The sequence below is a fragment of the Heteronotia binoei genome, chromosome 13 (assembly GCF_032191835.1).
Source record: "Heteronotia binoei isolate CCM8104 ecotype False Entrance Well chromosome 13, APGP_CSIRO_Hbin_v1, whole genome shotgun sequence".
Taxonomy (NCBI): Eukaryota; Metazoa; Chordata; class Lepidosauria; order Squamata; family Gekkonidae; genus Heteronotia; species Heteronotia binoei.
The window spans coordinates 9,462,563-9,486,290 of record NC_083235.1 but is presented as its reverse complement, the minus strand read 5'-3'; the positions used below and the strand labels follow the sequence as shown (position 1 = coordinate 9,486,290).

Sequence of the window (23,728 nt, the reverse complement as noted above, 5' to 3'; positions counted from 1 at the left end):
CACCAAAATGCATAAAAACTAGGATTTTAATCCAAGCCTCCCATATCTCCTAGTCCTGGCACTAGCCTTCTGACGTCAAGCTGGCCCTAGAGTCTAGTCCAGTTGGACAAAATAGAGGAGTCGATTGCACCTTTAAGACCAACTTAGTTTTATTCAAATAAAATAAAACTAAGTTGGTCTTAAAGGTGCAGTCGACTCCTATTTTGTTCTACTACTTCAGACCAACACAGCTGCCTACTTGGATTTATCTAGTTGGACAGTTACCATTGGGGCTTTTTTGCACCCACGGAGGCAGGGGCGGACTGGCCAGGATGTCGGCTTGCCCGATGACAACATTAGACAATATGTTAAAAATGTTAATGACCTTTTAGTAGCTTGAAAATATAACAGAAGTTCCAATACTATTACTGTAATGCAATTAAAATTTACACTGTATTACCATGCAAAAGGAAAAAAGTAATAAAATCATTTTAAAGGTAAAGGTGGTCCCCTGTGCAAGCACCAGTCGTTTCCGACTCTGGGGTGATGTTGCTTTCACAATGTTTTCACGGCAGACTTTTTACGGGGTGGTTTGACATTGCCTTCCCCAGTCATCTACGCTTTCCCCCCAGCAAGCTGGGGACTCCTTTGGCCGACCTCAGAAGGATGGAAGGCTGAGTCAACCTGGAGCCAGCTACCTGAACCCAGCTTCCGCTGGGATCGAACTCAGGTCGTGAGCAGAGCTTAGGACTACAGTACTGCAGCTTTATCACTCTGCGCCATGGGGCTCTTAAAATCATTTTGGGGGATACTTTAAATAACTCTGAAAAAATAATTCTGATTTGGGTTATGTGAGGATGACGCATATGTTATATAGGCACAGATCTTTACTATTGCAACTACGCAATGAAGTTTAGCTGGGAATCCCAGCCCGGGATCGTGACATACAGCTGGAGTCAACTTATCGAGCTACTGCATACATTGCAAAGACAGCAAATATTTTTTCATTGTGTCCCCTCTCCTTCCTTTTATTTTTCCTCTTAGTCTTTGTGTTTTCCCTATGTGCTGTGTATGTATGTTTTTACTCTTTGTTCTTCTTTCTCAATGAACTACTACCTTTCTGGTTATCCGGCCTGGTTGAGTTGAGCATTGTCTTCCAGGAAACCGGTCCATGGTGCCAAAAAGGTTGGGGACTGCTGCAGTAAAATATTGGCGGAGATCTCCTAGTTCACCCCCCATCTCAGCAGTCTCCGGTTATGCTAATTCCCCCAATTAATTAGGAGACATCCCATTTGGGTAAAATTTGATCCTTTATGAAACACGCATTTCGAAAAAAATTCACCTCGTCTATATGGCTTCTGATATTCTCATCTGTAATAAATGATGCATTTTTCTTCTTGGCCGTATTGATCTCCTGTGTCCCTGGATTAGTCGTACAGGTTAATTACACAAAAGATAGCATTTCCTCCTTTGGGTTCAGTCTACAGTTTTCCATGAGGTGTCATGCTCTGGGGCCTAGAGGCCAAGGAGAGAGGCCTGCCTAGTGAGGCCTAGAGGGCCAGGGGAAGCCTACCCCAATTGGCTAGTGGGCCTACGTCTTTCAGGATCCCTTCTCTCCCTCTGATTGGGTGAAAGCAGTTTTGGAGGGAAACTGACCCAGAAGGGGATGGGGCCTGGGAGGAGAGGATAAATAGGCTCAACTAGAAAAGGAGGTGGTTTTCTCTAGGATGCTGAGCTGGAGGGAAATTCAGCAAGAGAGTTTTCCCCCTCGCCTAGAACTGGGGTGAGTTAATACAATGTTAATAGAAGCAGGGTATGCTAAGATAGTTGCATAAGGGCTGTTTATTTGATTTCTGCCACCTGTACTGTTTTGCATCTTTCACCATAACACCAAAATTATTATTTATAACCCGCTATTTGTTGCAAGCTCTGCTCACGACCTGAGTTCAATCCCGGCGAAAGCTAGGTTTCAGGTAGCTGGCTCGAGGTTGACTCAGCCTTCCATCCTTCCGAGGTCGGTCAAATGAGTCCCCAGCTTGCTGGGGGGAAAGCGTAGAGGACTGGGGAAGGCAGCGGCAAACCACCTCATAAAAAGTCTGCCGTGAAAACGTTGTGAAAGCAACATCACCCCAGAGTCAGAAACGACTGGTGATTGCACAGGGGACTACCTTCACCTTTTTATTTGTTTGAGCACTAAGAATAAAACTGTTGTTGCTTAACTCCCTGGGTCCTCACATCGCTTTGGCCACAAATAAAAGATTTTGCTGATAAGGAAGGCACAATGGTCGGGTGGGTGCTCTGGTCTTCCCAGACAGACCTTTGGTAAAGAGTGGTGGCAGCCACCCTCCTGGTCTCTGCCGGGGTGTGACATGAGGTCACACAGAAGTCCAAAGGTCAAAACAACAGAGGTTAGCCCAAATGAGCATAACCTTGAGGGATACTGCCAGGGCAAAAACATCAAGCGTAAAATTGCAACAAATGTAAAATTTGTAGCACTTACCCACTGCATGTACTAAAAATTCTGGCATCCAAGACAAGCCAGCGGCTTGGGGAATGCATATAAAGTTAACATTGCTTTCTTTCCACTTCTCCTCCCCCCCTCCCCCATCTATTTGCCTCCCTCCCTCCCTCCCTGTCTTGTGGCTCTCAAACATCTGACATTTATTCTAGGTGGCTCTTACATTAAGCAAGTTTGGCCACCCCTGCCCAAGGAAAAGGAAAGGTCCTCTGTGTAAGCACCAGTCGTTTCCGACTCTGGGGTGACGTTGCTTTCATAACGTTTTCACGGCAGACTGTTTTACAGGGTGGTTTGCCATTGCCTTCCCCGGTCATCTATGCTTTCCCCCCAGCAAGCTGGGGACTCATCTGACCGACCTCGGAAGGATGAAAGGCTGAGTCAACCTCGAGCCGGCTACCTGAAAACCCAGCTTCCGCCGGGGATCGAGCTCAGGTCGTGAGCAGAGCTTAGGACTGCAGGACTGCAGCTTTAACACTCTGCGCCACGGGGCTCTTTCACCCCTGCCCTAAGAGGTTACCATAGGTTGTGGCAATTTTACAGCACCTCCCTCTGCTACCAGTAAGAGTGCAGATTAAACTCAGGAACAAGGAAACGTACTCAAAATCTGTATAATGCATTCAAGGCACAGATGTCAAGCTCTGCCATTACAGAATTTGAGTGTATGCAAAGTCCGGGTTACAAGCAGGGAGTCCTCACAACGATGGCACAGGCTAGCCCCATCTCATCAGAGCACTGAAGCTACGCAGGGTTGGCCCTGGTTAGTATGGGGATGGGAGACCACCAAGAAAGCCATGGGTTGCGACTCAGAGAAAGGCAATGGCAAACCATCTCTTGTCTTGACCTGGATGGCTCAGGCCAGCCCAATCTTATCAGACCTCAGCAGGGCTTTTGTTTTTTTGGTAGAAGGAACTCCTTTGCATATTAGGGCACACCCCCTGATGTACCCAATCCTCCTGGAGCTTACAGTAAGCCCTGTAAGCTCTCAGAGGCAGGCAATGACAAACCACCTCTGAACGTCGCTTGCCTTGACTGGGATGGCCCAGGCTAGTCTGATCTCATCAGATCTCCGAAGCTAAGCAAGGGTTGGCCCTGGTTAGTACATGAAGTGCCGAGGCAGGGCAGGGTTGCTGTGCAGAGGCAGGCAATGGCAACCTACTTCTGCTTGTCTCTTGTCTCCATCCGGATACCTGAAACTCATCAGATCTCAGAAGCCAAGTAGGGTCGGGCCTGGTTAGAACTTGGATGGGAGACCACCAAGGAAGTGAAGGGTTGCTGCGCAGAGGCAGGTGATGGCAAATCACCTCTGTTTGTCTCTTGCCTTGACCTGGATGGTTCAGGCTAGTCTGATCTCATCAGATCTCAGGGGCTAAGTAGGGTCGGGCCTGGTTAGAACTTGGGTGGGAGACCACCAAGGAAGTGAAGGGTTGCTGCGCAGAGGCAGGTGACGGCAAATCACCTCTGTTTGTCTCTTGCCTTGACCTGGATGGTTCAGGCTAGTCTGATCTCATCAGATCTCAGGGGCTAAGTAGATCGGGCCTGGTTAGAACTTGGGTGGGAGGCCACCAAGGAAGTGAAGGGTTGCTGCGCAGAGGCAGGTGATGGCAAATCACCTCTGTTTGTCTCTTGCCTTGACCTGGATGGTTCAGGCTAGTCTGATCTCATCAGATCTCAGGGGCTAAGTAGGGTCAGGCCTGGCTAGAACTTGGGTGGGAGACCACCGAGGAAGTCCAAGGTTGCTGCGCAGAGGCAGGTGACGGCAAATCACCTGTTTGTCTCTTGCCTTGACCTGGATGGTTCAGGCTAGTCTGATCTCATCAGATCTCAGGGGCTAAGTAGGGTCGGGCCTGGTTAGAACTTGGGTGGGAGACCACCAAGGAAGTGAAGGGTTGCTGCGCAGAGGCAGGTGACGGCAAATCACCTCTGTTTGTCTCTTGCCTTGACCTGGATGGTTCAGGCTAGTCTGATCTCATCAGATCTCAGGGGCTAAGTAGATCGGGCCTGGTTAGAACTTGGGTGGGAGGCCACCAAGGAAGTGAAGGGTTGCTGCGCAGAGGCAGGTGATGGCAAATCACCTCTGTTTGTCTCTTGCCTTGACCTGGATGGTTCAGGCTAGTCTGATCTCATCAGATCTCAGGGGCTAAGTAGGGTCAGGCCTGGCTAGAACTTGGGTGGGAGACCACCGAGGAAGTCCAAGGTTGCTGCGCAGAGGCAGGTGACGGCAAATCACCTCGGAAGGTCTTTTGCTTTGAAAAGTCTAAAAGGCAGCCATGTCAAATGTGCCCCCCACCCAAAAAAGAAGCCAGGGAGGGCTTCTACACCAAAAGCAGAAGAAACAGTAAGAGCGACCCTCCACAGAAAGATAGATTAGGAAGACTGAACAAGGAGAATCAGTGCACTGAATACTCTCCCCACCCATCTTAACAACAGAGGAAACCAAGTTCAGGATCACCACAGGCCCAAACAACTGGGTTCTGAGGTCGCTGGAAGTCTGTCGGGTCCAAGGCAGTAAACAAGAACGGAACCCACAAGCAGAGAAGAGGCCGTCCCCTTTTTCTCCGCTGGCTCTACCAGCAGCTGGCACGGGGGACGCAGACACGGGCAGTGCCCTTCCCCCAACCCTCTTCGAAGAAGCCTCTGAAAAATCAGAACTGACAATTCAGAACTGAGCTCAGCCCCTGAGCCACCGGGAGGGAAAAGCTTCTTCGCTGCCAGTCTAGGGGGAGGGGGAAGCAGTTGGCTCATGGAAAAACATCAAGGGATTCAGAGATAACAGACCCTCCGAGTTTAGAACTGCATCAGATTTGGAGATAGACGGACGGACTTGGTGAATTTTATCATTCCCTTTTGCCCTATAGTAGAGGTTTACAAGATTATGCATGGGCTAGAGAAGGTAGAGAAAGAAGTACTTTTCTCCCCTTTCTCACAATACGAGAACTCGTGGGCATTCAATGAAATTGCTGAGCAGTCAGGTTAGAACGGATAAAAGGAGGTACTTCTTCACCCAAAGGGTGATTAACATGTGGAATCCACTGCCACAGGAAACGGTGGCGGCTACAAGCATAGACAGCTTCAAGAGGGGACTGAATCAACGTAAGAACATAAGAGAAGCCATGTTGGATCAGGCCAATGGCCCATCCAGTCCAACACTCTGTGTCACACAGTGGCCAAAAAACCCAAGTGCCATCAAGAGGTCCACCAGTGGGGCTAGAAGCCCTTTTACTGTGCCCCCCACAAGCACCAGAATACAGAGCATCACTGCCCCAGTTCCAACAATAAGCTGTGGCTAATAGCCACTGATGGACCTCTGCTCCATGTGCTTATCTATTCCCCTGTTGAAGCTGTCTTTGCTTGTAGCCGCTGCCACCTCCTGTGGCAGTGAATTCTACATGTTAATCACCCCTTGGGTGAAGGACTTCCTTTTATTAGTTCTAACCTGACTGCTCAGCAATTTCATTGAATGCCATATTGGATAATGTTGCATGAACATAAGAGAAGCCATGTTGGATCAAGCCAATGGCCCATCCAGTCCAACACTCTGTGTCACACCATGGCCAAAAAACCCAAGTGCCATCAAGAGGTCCACCAGTAAAGCTAGAGGCCCTTCCATTGTGCCCCCCCAAGCACAAGAATACAGAGCATCACTGCCCCAGACAGAGAGTTCCAACGATAAGCTATGGCTAATAGCCACTGATTGACCTCTGCTCCATATGCTTATCCATTCCCCTCAACATATGGAGCAGAGGTTCATCAGTGGCTCTTAGCCACAGCGTATTGTTGGAACTCTCTGTTTGGGGCAATGACGCTCTGTATTCTTGGTGCTTGGGGGGGGGGCAACAGTGGGAGGGCTTCTAGTGTACTGGCCCAACTGATGGACCTCCTGATGGCACCTGTTTTTTTGCGGGGGTTTTTGCCACTGTGTGATACAGAGTGTTGAACTGGATGGGCCATTGGCCTGATCCAACATGGCTCTTATGTCGTTATGTGACACAGAGTGTTGGACTGGATGGGCCATTGGCCTGATCCAACATGGCTTCTCTTATGTCCTTATGTGACACAGAGTGTTGGACTGGATGGGCCATTGGCCTGATCCAACATGGCTCTTATGTCCTTATGTGACACAGAGTGTTGGACTGGATGGGCCATTGGCCTGATCCAACATGGCTCTTATGTCCTTATGTGACACAGAGTGTTGGACTGGATGGGCCATTGGCCTGATCCAACATGGCTTCTCTTATGTCCTTATGTGACACAGAGTGTTGAACTGGATGGGCCATTGGCCTGATCCAAGATGGCTTCTCTTATGTCCTTATGTGACACAGAGTGTTGAACTGGATGGGCCATTGGCCTGATCCAACATGGCTTCTCTTCTGTTCTTATGTGACACAGAGTGTTGAACTGGATGGGCCATTGGCCTGATCCAACATGGCTTCTCTTCTGTTTTTATAAGTGAGAACAGGGGAAGAAGTCCCTAAACTCAAGGGCATCCAATGAAGCAGGTGGGCACCAGATTCAGGACGGGCAAAAGGAAATACTTCTTTGCACAGTGTGTGATTGAAATGTGGAATTTGCTGCTAGAGGATGCAAGGATGGCCACAGGAATAAACAGTTTTAAAAGGGGACTAGGTAGGTTCATGGAGGGAAATCTACCAGTAGCTATTAGTCATGATGACTAAAGAGAACCTCCATGCTCGGAGGCAGTCAACCTCTGAATCCCAGAGCCAGGAGGCAACCTCAGGGGAAGGCCTCAACCTCTCTGCCCTGTTGTTAGCCCTCCAGAGGAAGTGGTTGGCCACTGGGTGAGACAGGATGCTGGGCTAGATGGATCCCTGGTCTGATCCAGCAGGGATCTTCTGAGGTTCCTATGAAGCCCTCGGCCTCTCTGCCCTGTTGTTGGTCCTCCAGAGAAAGTGGTTGGCCACTGGGTGAGACAGGATGCTGGGCTAGATGGATCCCTGGTCTGATCCAGCAGGGATCTTCTGAGGTTCTTATGAAGCCCTTGGCCTCAGAACATATTGAAGAAAGTGGAGAAGTGTTGGAAGACATAGATAAAGAGAGTTTGGAGAAGGAAATAACAGTTTAAGAAATAGAGGAAGTTGTGAACAATTTAAAAGTGGGTAAATCCCCAGGGCCAGACGGCTTTACTGCGGATTTTTATAGGGAGATGAAGGAGTTACTGATCCCCGAATTACAACAAGTGTTTAATGCTATATTGAAGGGAGGGAAAGCTCCCGACTCTTGGAGAATGGCTGAAATAACCGTAATATTAAAACCCCAGAAGGATCCTTGGGAAGTGGGTTCATATAGACCAATAAGTCTACTTAACCAGGACTACAAAATATTCGCTAAAGTTTTAGCAAATAGGCTAAGGAACATATTACCTTATATAATAAAAGAGGATCAATATGGTTTTGTGAAGAATAGGAGTATTGCACATCCTATAAGGAATATATTAAATGTATTGTACCATAAACATTCTGGGCAACTTGCTTTGCTTAAATTAGATGTATACAAGGTATTTGATACGCTGTCCCATGAATTCTTAGGGTCCATAATGAAGAAGTGTGAGATTGGGCCACTATTCTTAAAAGCCATTCAAGAGGTCTATAGGGAGGGGTCAGCAGTGGTAAGATTAAATAACGAACATACGGATCAGCTCCCACTTGAGAGGGGTGTGAGGCAGGGTGTCCACTCTCCCCATCCCTGTTTATAATGGCGGTAGAGCAATTAGCAGAAAGGATCAGGAATTCAGGGAGAATAGAAGGCTGTAGAATGGGAAAGGAGGAAATAAAAATCAACTTATTTGCAGATGATATAATCATGACAATATCTAAACCGAAAGAAGCCATTAGGGAAACGAAAATTATTTTAGAGGATTTTGAAGCCATGTCAGGTTTAAGAATAAACATGGGAAAGGGTGAAATAATGTACTTTAATGTTGGTTTGGAAGAAAGGAAAGAGATTAATAGGATAACTAATACGGGGATGGGAGTTAAGAAATTTAAATATCTAGGGATAGAAATTTATAAAAATATTAACAGGATAGTGGAGGGAAATTATAATAAAATCTGGGAGAAGATAGAGAGGGCTATGCAGCAGTGGGGGAAAAGGACGATGAGTTTGACCACTAGGGTAAAGAGTGTATCGATGTTCTGGATGCCAAGGTTGTTGAACCTTTTTCAAACGATACCATTGGAGTTAGATAAGCAAAAAATGATTAACTGAAACACTAAAATAAGGGAACGGATATTTGGTAGTAGGAAACTTAGATTCCCCAAAAAATTAGCATACAATCATAAATCGGAACTTGGATGGGGAGTCCCAGATATAGTCAATTATTATGAAGCATTTCAGCTTAAGGCATTATTAGAGATAGAGAAGGAAGGGGATCAGAAATGGATAAGGTCTGAGAATGAAGCTAACAATGGGGTAGGAAAACATGGCATCTTTACGAACATGGGGGCGAAGGAACTTAATTTAAACGTGGGACCAAGGAAAAATGGGCTAAATGTTTGGAAGAAATGGCAACCGAAATGGCTGAATCTAGATGGACGCCATTAGAAATGTTGATGGAAGGAGATAAGGAGCATAGGTGGAACGAACTACTTAAGGCTAAAGGATTTAGAAGGGTAGAAGATTTGTTAATACTAGATAAGTTAAAACCATTACATGAGTTTCAAGAAGTCGTAGGAATACAATACTGGCTTAAGGTTACAGGATTGTATACTAAAGTTAAGAAGGAAGTGGAGAAGAGTAATTTAAATGAAGAAGAACCTATAGAAAAGTTTTACAAATTAATGGGTAAAACAAAAAAAGGATTAGTAGGCATCCTATACAGGAGTATGAATTCAGGCAATGAAGGAGCAATAAGCTACCTTCAACGGTCATGGAGTTTAGAAGGCCAAATAACGAAACGAACAGGGGAAAAGATAATGGAAGGTTTAAAAAAAATTAAGATACATAAGGTTAGAGAATTGGAATTTTTTACCAAATGGTATAGAACTCCAACTACTTTAGCCAATATGTTTCCTGGGTTGAGCCCTAAGTGTTGGCACTGTAAGAAAGAGAAGGGATGGTATACCCACATGTGGTGGGAGTGCCCTGAGGCCAAGAAACTATGGGATATGGTAGTGGGAATGATAAAGAAATTCTTTCAGGTAGAGCCGAGAATTAACTTTGAACTAATGCAGATGAGTTTATTAGGGAATGAAAAAATAGGGAAGAATCATCAAGATTTACTAAAAGCAATGATATCAGCGGGTAAAGCGGTAATAGCGGCAGGATGGAAGGATAAAAGTAAATGGAAGGAAAGAACTTGGCATAACTATCTCTTTGATTTTGTCCAGTCAGATATAGCTGCCACAATGTCGCAAGAAGAATCATGGGAGGAAAGAAGATCAAGAATCAAAGAAAAGTAGCAGACCTATCTGAAATGGGCGAAGGAAGAAAGGAGAGTGGACATTCAATGGAAGCTTCAAGTCCTTTGTCCCTGGCTGGAAGAAGAAAAGGATGTATAGACTAAGGGGGGTGGGTTGGGGGGAAAATGTAAAATGGATATCAGAAACCATGTAGAGAAATGGATAATGTATAATAATTAAAAAAATATACATTGAGAAAAAAATGAAGCCCTTGGCCTCTCTGCCCTGTTGTTGGTCCTCCAGAGAAAGTGGTTGGCCACTGCGTGAGACAGGATGCTGGGCTAGATGGATCTCTGGTCTGATCCAGCAGGGCCCTTCTGATGTTCTTATGAAGGCCTCGGCCTCTGGGCTCTGTTGTTGGCCCTCCAGAGGAACTGGTTGGCCACTGTGTGAGACAGGATGCTGGACTAGATGGACCCTCACTGGTCTGATCCAGCAGGGCCCTTCTGATGTTCTTATGAAGGCCTTGGCCTCTATGCCCAGCACAGATCATCATCATAGATGTGGGGGATGCCGGACGAGATGGACTACTGGTCTGACTCTTTTATTCCCTTCCATCCCCTCTAGATGTAATCTGCAGGAGTGGAGTGGGTATACGGTCAGCGTAAATACATTTGGGAGTCAGAAGCTGAGAAAACCAAGGTCAGATTTGCATCCTTATTTCCTATTTCTTAAGCTCCATGCAGATAATATTTCAGGACTTTTTTTTTTAATGTGCACCAGACCAAACAAAAAAAAAATCCGCAACAGCAAAGGGAAAATGCCATGCGGTTCGAAAAGAATATGTGTGTAATTCAAATATTCAGAGTTAGGACTGTTAAGTTCCCAGGACTGAGCATTTTCTCCCATTCTAGGTAGGCTTCTAAACAGAATGAGGCTCTAAGCTACAAAGTATGTGCAAGGGCACACAACGAAAATAAGGCACACATGAACGCACACAAAGCTGCCTTGTACTGAAACAGACCATTGGTCCATCAAGGTCAGCATTACCTACTCAGACTGGCAGCTGCTCTCCAGGGTCTCAGGAAGAGGTCTTTCCCATCACTTCTTGCCTGGTCCTTTTAACTGGAGATGCCGGGGATTGAACCTGGGACCTTCTGCATGCCAAGCAGAGGCTCTGCCACTGAGCCAGGGTCTCAGGTCAAGGTCTTTCCCATCACCTCCTGCCTGGTCCTTTTAACTGGAGATGCCGGGGATTGAACCTGGGACCTTCTGCATGCCAAGGAAAGGCTCTGCCACTGAGCCAAAGTCTCATCACCTTCTACGTGGTCCTTTTAACTGGAGATGCTGGGGATTGAACCTGGAACCTTCTACATGCCAAGCAGAGGCTCTGCCACTGAGCCAGGGTCTCAGCTCAAGGTCTTTCCCATAACCTCCTGCCTGGTCCTTTTAACTGGAGATGCCGGGGATTGAACCTGGGACCTTCCGCATGCCAAGGAGAGGCTCTGCCACTGAGCCAGGGTCTCAGCTCAAGGTCTTTCCTATCACCCCCTGCCTGGTCCTTTTAACTGGAAATGCCGAGGATTGAACCTGGGAACTTCTGCATGCCAAGGAATGGCTCTGCAACAGAGCCAAAGTCTCATCACCTTCTGCGTGGTCCTTTTAACTGGAGATGCTGGGGATTGAACCTGGGACCTTCTGCATGCCCAGCAGAGGCTCTGCCACTGAGCCAGGGTCTCAGGTCAAGGTCTTTCCCATCACCTCCTGCCTGGTCCTTTTAACTAGAGATACCGGGGATTGAACCTGGGACCTTCTGCACACGAAACAGAGGCTCTGCCACTGAGCCATAGCCTCTCCGTGTGTTGTAACAGCACGTTAGGTGCACAAATTAAAATCGCATGTCGCTGAGACTTTACACTCCACATTCCTTTATAAAAAGTCTTGTTTTATTTTCTGATCAGGCACAAAATCGTACACACACAGCTAGGCACAGAGATAAAGATAAAAACCTTTCCAAGATTGCTGCTAGTGACAAACTGGGATGCCACCCAGTCGCCTTCCATCATAGCGTGCTGGTATGGTTGACCTTCAGCTAAGTTTGGTTTTACACCCTTAAACCCTGACCAGGATGGCCTAGGCTTGCCCAGTCTTGTAAAATCTCAAAAGCCAAACAGGTTCGGCCCCGGTTAGTATTTGGATGAGAGATCACTGAGAACATAAGAGAAGCCATGCTGGATCAGGCCACTGGCCCATCCAGTCCAACACTCTGTGTCACACAGTGGCCAAAAAAACCAGGGGCCATCAGGTGGTCCACCAGTGGAGCCAGGACACTCGAAGCTCTCCCACGCTGCCCCCCAAGCACCAAGAACACAGAGAATCACTGCCCCAGACAGAGAGTTCCATCTATACCAGAGGTGACCAATCTGTGGCTCTTTCACACATATTGTGTGGCTCTCGAAGCCCCCGCTGAACCATTGGCTGGCTTGGAGAAGGCACTTGTCTCTTTACATCACTTCTCCAAGCCAAGTCAGCTGGTGACTTGGAGAAGGCATTTAATGTTAACGTTGCTTTCTTTCCACCTTTCCCTCCCCTCCCACATCTATCTGTTTCCTTCCTTCCTTCTCTCCCTAAAAAATGTGAAGTTCATGTCTTGTGGCTCTCAAACATCTGACATTTATTCGGTGCGGTTCTTACACTAAGCAAGTTTGGCCACCTCTGTCGTTTTCGACTCTGGGGTGACGTTGCTTTCACAACGTTTTCACAGCAGACTTTTTAATGGGGTGGTTTACCATTGCTTTCCTCAGTCATCTACACTCTCTACCAGCAAGCTGGGTACTCATTTTACTGACCTTGGAAGGATGGAAGGCTGAGTCAACCTGGAGCCGGCTACCTGAACCGGCTTCCTCTGGGATCGAACTCAGGTCGTGAGCAGAGGGCTCAGACTGCAGTACTGCAGCTTTACCATTCTGCGCCAAGGGGCTCTTCCCCTGATCTATACCTTGTAGCTAATAGCCACTGGTGGACCTCTGCTCCAGATGTCAATCCAATCCCCTCTTGAAGCTGTCTATGCTTGTAGCTGAGGAAGGTTGCTATGCAGAGGCAGGCAGTGATCAAAGCACCTCTCTTCATCTCTGCCCTGACCTAGATTACCCAAGCTGGTCTGATCTCATAAGAACATAAGAGAAGCCATGTTGGATCAGGCCAGTGGCCCATCCAGTCCAACACTCTGTGTCACATAAGAACATAAGAGAAGCCATGTTGGATCAGGCCAGTGGCCCATCCAGTCCAACACTCTGTGTCACATAAGAACATAAGAGAAGCCATGTTGGATCAGGCTAATGGCCCCTCCAGTCCAACACTCTGTGTCACAGAAGAACATAAGAGAAGCCATGTTGGATCAGGCCAATGGCCCATCCAGTCCAACACTCTGTGTCACATAAGAACATAAGAGAAGCCATGTTGGATCAGGCCAGTGGCCCATCCAGTCCAACACTCTGTGTCACACAGTAGCCAAAATACATATATATACTGTGGCTAATAGCCACTGACGTACCTCTGCTCCATATTTTTATCCAATCCCCTCTTGAAGATGGCTATGCTTGTAGCCACCACCACCTCCTGTGGCACCACCTCCTGTGAGTGAAGAAGTACTTCCTTTTATCCACTTTAACCTGACTGCTCAGCAATTTCATTGAATGCCCACGAGTTTTTGTATTGTGAGAAAGGGAGAAAAGTACTTCTTTCTCTACTTTCTCCATCCCATGCATAATCTTGTAAACCTCTATGTCACCCCGCAGTCGACGTTTCTCCAAGCTAAAGAGCCCCAAGCGTTTTAACCTTTCTTCATAGGGAAAGCGTTCCAAACCTTTAATCATTCTAGTTGCCCTTTTCTGCACTTTTTCCAATGCTATAATATCCTTTTTGAGGTGCGGTGACCAGAACTGTACACAGTATTCCAAATGAGACCGCACCATCGATTTATACAGGGGCATTATGATACTGGCTGATTTGCTTTCAATTCCCTTCCAAATAATTCCCAGCATGCTGTTGGCCTTTTTTATTGCAATCGCACACTGTCTTGACATTTTCAGTGAGCTATCTACCATGAACCTAAGATCTCTCTCTTGGTCAGTCTCTGCCAGTTCACACCCCATCAACTTGTATTTGTAGCTGAGATTCTTGGCCCCAATGTGCATTACTTTGCACTTGGCCACATTGAACCGCATCTGCCACGTTGACGCCCACTCACCCAGCCTCAACAGATCCCTTTGGAGTGCCTCACAATCTCTCTGGTTCTCACCACCCTGAACAATTTAGTGTCATCTGCAAACTTGGCCACTTCACTGCTTACTCCCAACTCCAGATCATTAATGAACAAGTTAAAGAGCATGGGACCCAGTACTGAGCCCTGCGGCACTCTACTGCTTACCATCCTCCACTGCGAATACTGCCCATTCCTTCCTATTAATTAGCCAGTTATTGATCCACAAGAGGACCTGTCCTATTACTCCATGTCTCTTGAGCTTACTAAGGAGCCTTTGGTGAGGAACTTTATCAAAAGTTTTCTGGAAGTCAAGGTAAACAACATCTATTGGGTCCCCTTTGTCCACATGTTTGTTCACCCCCTCAAAGAACTGTAACAGGTTAGTGAGGCAAGATCTTCCCTTACTGAACCCATGCTGAGTCTTCCTCAATAACCCGTGTTCGTCAATGTGCCTACTCATTCGGTCCTTGATAATGGTTTCTTCCAACTTTCCCGGTATTGAAGTCAGACTGACTGGCCTGTAATTTCCCGGATCTCCTCTGGAACCCTTTTTAAAGATGGGGGTGACATTTGCTACCTTCCAGTCCTCAGGAACGGAGGCAGATTTCAATGAAAAATTACATATTTTTGTCAGGAGATCCACAAGTTCAACTTTGAGTTCTTTCAGAACTCTTGGATGTATGCCATCCAGACCTGGTGAATTATTAGTTTTTAATTCGTCAATCCGTTGTAGGACCTCCTCTCCTGTCACCTCAATCTGACTCAGGTCTTTCAACACCCCTTCCAATATAAGTGGTTCTGGAGCAGGCAAACACTTCTCATCTTCCACAGTGAAGACGGAGGCAAAAAATGCATTCAGCTTCTCAGCCTATCCTCCTTCAGTAATCCTTTGACCCCTTGGTGATCCAAGGGCCCCACTGCCTCCCTGGCTGGTTTCCTGCTTGTAATATATTTGAAGAAATTTGTATTGTTGGTCTTTATGTTTTTTGCAATATGCTCCTCATAGTTCCTTTTTGCCTGCCTGATCACAGTCTTGCATTTGATTTGCCACAGCCTGAGTTCCCTTTTATTAATCTCACTTGGACTAGCTTTCCACCGCTTAAAGGAGTCCTTCTTACCTTTTACAGCTTCCATTACTTTGTTTGTTAACCATGCAGGCCTTTTCTTATACCTGTTTGTGCCTTTCCTAACTTGTGGTATATATTTTATCTGAGCTTCTAGGATTGTAGTTTTAAGTAGCCTCCAAGTTTCCCCAAGAGTTTAAACTGCATTTACCTTTCCTTTCAGTTTCCTCTTCACATGCCTCCTCATCTCAGAGAATTTACCCCTTTTAAACATGGTTGTGCTGGTCTTTTGGGGCAACTCCCTATTTATACAAATGGCGAAATCAATAACATTATGGTCGTTATGGTCTCGTCAGGGTGGGCCTTGTATAGTACTTGGATGGGAGACTGCAGAGGCACGCCAGGGTTGCTAGGCAGAGGCAGGCAATGGATAACTTCCTCTGTTCGTCGCTTGCCTTGACCCGGACAGCCTAGGCTAGAACAGAATCATCAGCTCTCAGAAGCTGAACGGAGTCAGCCCAGGTGAATGGGAGATCATATGAACATATGAAGCTGCCTGCTACTGCTTCTACTAGAAGAGCCCCATGACGCAGACTGTTAAAAGTTGCAGTACTGCAGTCCTAAGCTCTGCTCACGACTTGAGTTCGATCCCCGTTGGAAGCTGGGTTCAGGTAGCCGGTTCGAGGTTGACTCAGCCTTCCATCCTTCCGAGGTCGGTAAAATGAGTTCCCAGCTTGCTGGGGGGAAAGCGTAGATGACTGGGGAAGCAAGGGCAAACCACCCTGTAAAAAGTCTGCCATGAAAACAACGTCACCCCAGAGTCAAAAACGACAGGTGCTTGCACAGGGGACCTTTCTTTTCCTCTACTGAATCAGACCCTCGGTCCATCAGTGCAGAAAAGGGCAACTAGAATGATTCAAGGGTTGGAGCACTTTCCCTATGAAGAAAGGTTAAAACGCTTGGGGCTCTTTAGCCTGGAGAAACGTTGATTGCGGGGTTACATGATAGAGGTTTACAAGATTATGCATGGGATGGAAAAGGTAGAGAAAGAAGTACTTTTCTCCCTTTCTCACAATACAAGAACTCGTGAACATTCAATGGAATTGCTGAGCAGTCGGGTTAGAACTGATAAAAGGAGGTCCTTCACCCAAAGGGTGATTAACATGTGGAACACTGCCACAGGAGGTGGTGGCAGCTGCAAGCTTCAAGAGGGGATTGGATAAGTATATGGAGCAGAGGTCCATCAGTGGCTACTAGCCACAGCGTATTGTTGGAACTCTCTGTCCGGGGCAGTGATGCTCTGTATTCTTCTAGCCCCACTGGTGGACCTCCTGATGGCTCTTGGTTTTTTTGTGACACACAGTGTTGGACTGGATGGGCCATTCGCCTGATCCAATACGGCTTCTCTTATGTTCTTATCAAAGCCAGTATTGTCTACTCAGACTGGCAGTGGCTCTCCAGGGTCTCAAGCTGAGGTTTTTCATCCCTTTTTAGTTGGAGATGCCAGGGATTGAACCTGGGACCTTCTGCTTACCAAGCAGATTTATTTATTTATTTATTTTAAGATTTATATCCCGCCCTTCCCAACAAGTGGCTCAGGGCGGCTCACAGCACAAAGTTCCACATAAGTACAATTTAAGCATAAAAACAGTTAAAATAATTAATACATTTAAATTTTAAGACATTTAAAACATTTAAACCATTTAAAACATTAGGGACAGCAACCTCTATTATAACTACACTACACTTATTATAACTACACAGATGCTCTACCAATGAGCCACCGTCCCTCCCCGATCACTGTGGAAGCGCAGAGTTGCAACGGCAAACCACCTCTGTTCCTCTCTTGGCTTGAAAATCCTATGGGGTCGTTACAACTCGACAGGACTTTCCTCCGCCACCATCTAATAATATCTACTTCCATTAGAGAAGAGCCCAGTGGTGCAGAGTGTTAAAGCTGCAGTACTGCAGTCCTAAACTCTGGAGACAATCCCCGGCGGAAGCTAGGTTTTCAGGTAGCCGGCACGAGGTTGACTCAGCCTTCCATCCTTCCGAGGTCGGTCAAATGAGTCCCCAGCTTGCTGAGGGTAAAGCATAGATGACTGGGGAAGGCAATGGCAAACCACCCCGTAAAAAGTCTGCTGTGAAAACGTTGTGAAAACAACATCACCCCAGAGTCGGAAATGACAGTGTTTGCACAGGGGACCTTTCCTTTCCTAGAGAAGAACAGGGCTTTTTGTGTAGCAGGAACTACTTGCCTATTAGGCCACACACCCCTGATATACCCAATCCTCCAAGAGCTTGAAAGGCTCTTCTTACGGGGTCTACTGTAAACTCCAAGAGGACTGGCTACATGAGGGGTTTGTGGCTTAATATGCAAAGGAGTTCCTGGAGAAGAGAGTTCATCTGTGCTCCACCTGCAGCTGAAACCTTCAGGTAGCTTCCCCTTTGTCATCCTTTCTTCCACACCTGGCTGGTCTTCTGGGGTTTTTTTTCTGGGGGGGGGGCGGTATTTCCAATACAGTGCTTCTGGCTCAGATTTCCTAAGGTTGCCCTCCGTGTTCTCACTCAAAGTGAGTCTAGGAAGACAGTCTAGGACAGGAGTGGCCAAAGTTGCTTCATGTAAGAGCCACATAGAATAAATGTCAGATGTTTGAGAGCCAGAAGTCAAGAATATCAGATGTGGGAGGGAGGGAGGGAGGGAGGGAGGGAGGGAGGGAGGAAGGAAGGAAGGAAGGAAGGAAGGAAGGAAGGAAGGAAGGAAGGAAGGAAGGAAGGAAGGAAGGAAGGAAGGAAGGAAGGAAGGAAGGAAGGAAGGAAGGAAGGAAGGAAGGAAGGAAGGAAGGAAGGAAGGAAGTAAGTTTAATTGCATTCTTCAAGCCACCAGCTGGCTTGGCATGGAGAAATGATTTAAAGAGACAAATGCCTTCTGGGTGGTGGGGGCTTCAAGAGCCACACAACATGTGTGAAAGAGCCACATGTGGCTCCCAAGCCACAGTTTGGCCACCCCGGCATAGGGAGACTGACAAGCACTGCGTGGGCACTGTAGCATCTTGGCGTGCCTCGCCTGAACTGTCCACAGGTGACTTGTCAATGCAGCACAATCAAATTTGCTCCCCCCCCCCCCCCGTCCAAGACAAAAGCTTTGAATTCTGCTTCAAGGGGGAGCCTCTCTGCGCGACGGCTCTATTGATTTGAAGCACAGACGCCCTTTGCTAGAACCTGTTTGCATTAAAGAGCAAATGGCTCCAGAAGAATAGGAAAAACCACTGAGAAGACTAGGGGAAAATGCTCGCATGTTGAGAGAGCGGATTGTCAAAAGAGGAAATCGAACACATGAACACATTAAGCTGCCTTATACAGAATCAGACTGTGGTGGTCAGCATTATCTACTCAGACTGACCATGACTCTCCAGGGTCGTAGACTCGCAGGCAGAGGTCTTTCCCATCACCTCTTGCCTGGTCGTTTCAACTGGAGATGCCAGGGATTGAACCTGGGACCTTCTGCATGCCAAGCAGAGGCTCTCTCACTGAGCCAGGGTCTCAGGTCAAGATCTTTCCCATCCCCTCCTGCCTGGTCCTTTTAACTGGAGATGCCAGGGATTGAACCTAGGACCTTCTACATGCCAAGCAGAGGCTCTGCCACTGGGCCAGGGTCTCAGGTCAAGGTCTTTCTCATCACCTCCTGCCTGGTCCTTTCAACTGGAGATGCTGGGGATTGAACCTGGGACCTTCTGCATGCCAAGCAGAGGCTCTGCCACTGAGCTAGGGTCTCGGGTCAAGGTGTTTCCCTTCACCTCCTGCCTGGTCCTTTCAACTGGAGATGCCAGGGATTGAACCTGGGACCTTCTGCATGTCAAGCAGATGCTCTGTCACTGAGCCAGGGTCTCAGGTCAAGGTCTTTCTCATCACCTCCTACCTGGTCCTTTCAACTGGAGATGCCGGGGATTGAACCTGGGACCTTCCGCATGCCAAGCAGAGGCTCTGTCACTGAGCCAGGGTCTCAGGTCAAGGTCTTTCCCATCCCCTCCTGCCTGGTCCTTTCAACTGGAGATGCTGGGGATTGAACCTGGGACCTTCTGCATGCCAAGTAGAGGCTCTGCTACTGAGCCAGGGTCTCAGCTCAAGGTCTTTCCCATTACCTCCCGCCTGATCCTTTTAACTGGAGATGCCGGGGATTGAACTTGGGACCTTCTGCGTGCCAAGCAAAGGCACTATCACTGAAGGACATTGCAGAGCTGTGAAAAATATAGAAGAAGGCAACCAAGATGATTAAGAGGGGTGGAAGAACCTTCCCATAAGGGACGACTAAAGTGGGGCATGAAAGAGGTTTATAAAATTATGTATGGGGTGCAGAGAGTTGACAACGAATATTTTTCTCCCTCTCCCAAAAGACTAGAACTTGAGGGCATCCAATGAAACTGATGGGCAGTCGGTTCAGGATGGAGAAAAGTAAATACTACTTTATACAGAGAGTGATTGGCTACCAGAGTGAAGACCACAGGAATAAAGAGCTTCAGAATGGGACTAGATAGGTTAATAGAGGATAAGTCTATCAATGGCTACCAGCCATGGTGACAGAGGAGAACCTCCACATTCAGAGGCACAAAACTTCTGAATCCCAGAGCCAGGAGGCAATCGCAGAAGGCCTCAGCCTCTATGCCCTGTTGTTGGCCCTCCAGAGGAACTGAGTGGCCACCGTGTGAGCCAGAATGCTGAACTAGACTGGCTGTTGGTGTGATCCAGCATGAAGGCCTTGGCTTCTCTGGCCCTCCAGAGGAACTGGTTGGCCCCTGTGTGTGACAGGATGCTGGACTAGATGGACCCTCCCTGGTCTGATCCAGCAGGGCTCTTCTGATGTTCTTCTCAGGGGAAGGCCTCAGCCTCCCTGCCCTGTTGTTGGCCCTCCAGAGAAACTGGCTGGGCCACTGTGTGAGACAGGAGGCCAGACTAGATGGACCCTCCCTGGTCTGATCCAGCAGGGTTCTTCTGATGTTCCTCTCAGGGGAAGGCCTTGGCCTCTCTGCCCTGTTATTGGCCCTCCAGAGGAACTGATTGGCCCCTGTGGGAGACAGGATGCTGGACTAGATGGACCTTCACTGGTCTGATCCAGCAGGGCTTTTCTGATGTTCTTCTCAGGGGAAGGCCTCAGCCTCTCTGCCCTGTTGTTGGCCCTCCAGAGGAACTGGCTGGGCCACTGTGTGAGACAGAAGGCCAGAGTAGATGGACCCTCCCTGGTCTGATCCAGCAGGGCTCTTCTGATGTTCCTCTCAGGGGAAGGCCTTAGCCTCTCTGCCCTGTTGTTGGCCCTCCAGAGGAACTGATTGGCCCATGGGAGACAGGATGCTGGACTAGATGGACCCTCACTGGTCTGATCCTGCAGGGCTCTTCTGATGTTCTTATGATCCACAGCCCTTCCCCTAAAGTGGACTGAGCAGCAAGCAAATATGGCCCTGGCAGAAGTCAACACATCGTAGTTCCTACTTGGAGGCACATTCTGGTTTCTACCAAAGATAGCAACGTGACCCAATAAGACACAGTGCCTGGGAGTTCCACCGTTCCAACCCCACTGGCATGAACAATTACACTCTTTCTGGCTCCTTTCAGTAGGGCCAATGCCCCATGTGAATAAACAGGTCCACGTGCATTCAACATAGACTTTCACTTCCAGCACCCAAACGCCTTAGGGCTGGGGTGTCAGATATGTGGCCTCAGGTCTGGATCAGGTCCCTGGAGGAATCCTATCAGGCCCCTGAGCTACTGGCTGTCGTCTGCTTCCTCCTCCCTCTCTCCTGCTTCCTTCTGCATCCCAGCCTGCTTTGCCAGGCTTGCTCAATCGCACAGCAGGGCTACCGAGCAAAGCCTCTATTTTCTCCATTGGCTGAGGCGCCTCCCTCGGGGAGGGAGAGCTTGCTTGCCAAGTCCTCTCAATCGCACAGCAGAGCTACCGAGCAAAGCCTCTATTTTCTCCATTGGCTGAGGCGCCTCCCTCGGGGAGGGAGAGCTTGCTTGCCAAGTCCTCTCAATTGCACAGCAGAGCTACTGAGCCAAGCCTCCCTTCTATTGGCCAAGACTCATCAGAGCAAGAGTTGTCAGTTATCAGAGACTGTTAAAAGAGGCTAATTATTGCAAGAGTGCTAACGTTTTAAGCATGTTTAGAGTTTTAAAAAGTATATATTTGTGTTTGTGTCTTTTATATAATTTATATCTCGATTACCTGGTATTGTTTTTTATGACACACATGGCCCGCCCCCCCAAGTCCCATTTATGTCAGATCCGGCCCTCGTAGAAAATAGTTTGACATCCCTGCCTTAGGGCTAACCAAGCGAGTGGGTTAAGCCAGAGGATGCTGAAATCCAGGCCCACTGAGGTCTCCTGCAGAGGTTTCCAGTCCCAGATGGCTTTTGACAGCAGACTGCCTTGTGCCCAGCCAGAAAGGTGCCCTGGCACAGGGAAGAAAACCGTTGGGCACAACAGCGCTGGGGAGAGGGAGGGGGAGCAGAGATGGGTATCGCCTGCCGGTTGTTCATAGGAGAGAGGAAGCTGAAGGGACAGGAACCAGAGAAAGGATGTTGCATCAAACATCAACAGCTTTTGCAGTGCGAGGGTGTCTTCACAGGGGAAGTGGAAATGTGTGCTGCCTTTTAAAAATATATACATATTTGCAGTAGAGGTGCCAGGGCGCCAGGGTTTTTCCGCACAGCGCCCCGCTCCTCTCCCTCTTTTCGCCCCGCATCTTGCCCCCATCCAAGCCGCTCTCCGCTCAGAGGGAGAAGGAGACACACAACACCATCCTCTCCTCTCTCCCCTCGGTCTGCAAGATCTGGGTCACATTTTGTCTAGATTTAAGGCGGTGCGGGGAAAGGGGGTGGGGAGGAGGGCGCCTCCTCTTGCAGTCTGGCGGCTGCAAGGGCAACGCGGCGCAGGCGGCATTACACGAGGGGAGGGAGGGAGGGTTTTGCAGCGGGGCTCGAGCCGGGGGAGGGGGTCTCGGACCGATAGGGCCAGCAGCGCCCCCCTCCCTTTAACGGACGCCACCTGCGTCCCGATGGCCGCCTCCCTGGGCGGCTTGATCACCCCTCCCCGCCCATTTCTCCAATGCAAGCCCCGCGCCTCCGTGCAACCCCCCCCCCCAATTTCTCCAGTGCAAGTCCGGCGCCTCCGTGCAATCCCCATTTTTTCCAATGCAAGCCCCGCGCCTCCGTGCAACCCCCCCCCATGTCTCCAATGCAAGCCCCGCGCCTCCGTGCAACCCCCCAATGTCTCCAATGCAAGCCCCGCGCCTCCGTGCAACCCCCAATTTTTCCAATGCAAGCCCCGCGCCTCTGTGCAACCCCCCAATGTCTCCAATGCAAGCCCCGCGCCTCCGTGCAACCCCCCAATGCCTCCCGTACAAGCCGTGCCTCCGTGCTATGCTCCAATGCAAGCCCCCACGCCTCCCTGCAACCCCTCAACGTCTCCCATGCAAGCCCCACTCCTCCGTGCAGCCCCTCCCCGACGCGGCCGCACCCCCCGAGGCCCCTCCGGCATTGCCTGCTTGCCGGAGCGACCCCACCCCCTCGCCCAGCCATTGCAACCCAACCTGGCCGCCGCCGCCTCCTCCAGCCCCTCCGGCGGCGGCGCTCCCTCTCCAGCTCGGCGACCCCACCCCACCCCTCTCTGCCCGCCAACCCCACCCCACCCGCCCCGATCCTCACCTTTCACCTGCGTCTCGTACTCGGCCAGGCTGCCCCGCTCCCGCCGCGCCCTCCCCGGCGCGCTCATCTCGGCTGCTCTCCGCCCGGGATGCGCACACGGCACGGATCATGCGGCGCCTTTGCGCGGCCGGACCCCAGGCGCCGCCCCCTTCCCCAGCGGCAAAACGAAGCACAAGCCCGGGCTGGCTGGTTGGCTTAGAGCGGCCGCCGGCTTAACCCGCTGAGCCCCGGCTTCCCTGCCGCTTCTGCTCGGTGCCAAGAGGTGCCAGCCACGGCTAGCCCGGCCTGTGCCAGGCGCGCCTTCGCCGCACGCTCGCTCGCTGCGTTGTGTCACCCGGGCCAGCGCTGGGTGCCCGGGAGGCTGGCCGTTCGCGCCCGCCTCCTTTGCAATGGCCTTCCTTGTGACCGGATTCACACGTGCATGCATGGGGGAGATGCGTGTACCCTCCGGCCAGGCGCGCCTTCTCCGCTCGCTCGCTGCGTTGTGTCACCCGGGAGGCTGTGGCCGTTCCCGTCCGCCTCTTTGTTTGTAAAGGCGACTGAGCGGATTCACACGTGCATTGCGGGGGAGATGCGTGTATCCTCCGGCCAGGCGCGCCTTCTCTGCTCGCTCGCTGCGTTGTGTCACCCGGGAGGCTGTGGCCGTTCCCGTCCGCCTCTTTCCTTGTAAAGGCGACTGAGCGGATTCACACGTGCATGCATGGGGGAGATGCGTGTACCCTGCGGCCAGGCGCGCCTTCTCCGCTCGCTCGCTCGCTCGCTGTGTTTTGTCACCCGGGCCAGCGCTGGGCGCCAACGGAGGCTGGCCGTTCATGCCCGCCTCGTTTGCAATGGTCTTCCTTGTGACTGGA

At 49.4% G+C, this 23,728-nt stretch overlaps 1 protein-coding gene across 2 annotated transcripts in view; it reads right to left on the bottom strand.

Moving 5' to 3' along the window:
- ARHGAP4 (Rho GTPase activating protein 4) overlaps positions 1-22,965 on the bottom strand; it is a 97,574-nt gene extending 74,609 nt beyond the window's left edge. The window contains exon 1 of one of the 2 annotated variants that reach the window (XM_060252335.1): positions 22,878-22,965. In XM_060252335.1, coding sequence (XP_060108318.1) covers positions 22,878-22,944 — 67 coding nt within the window. In that variant the 5' untranslated portion in view covers positions 22,945-22,965. The remainder of the gene's footprint in view (positions 1-22,877) is intronic. The other variant, XM_060252336.1, reaches the window with a different exon arrangement.
- Between the last annotated feature and the right edge of the window lie 763 nt (positions 22,966-23,728).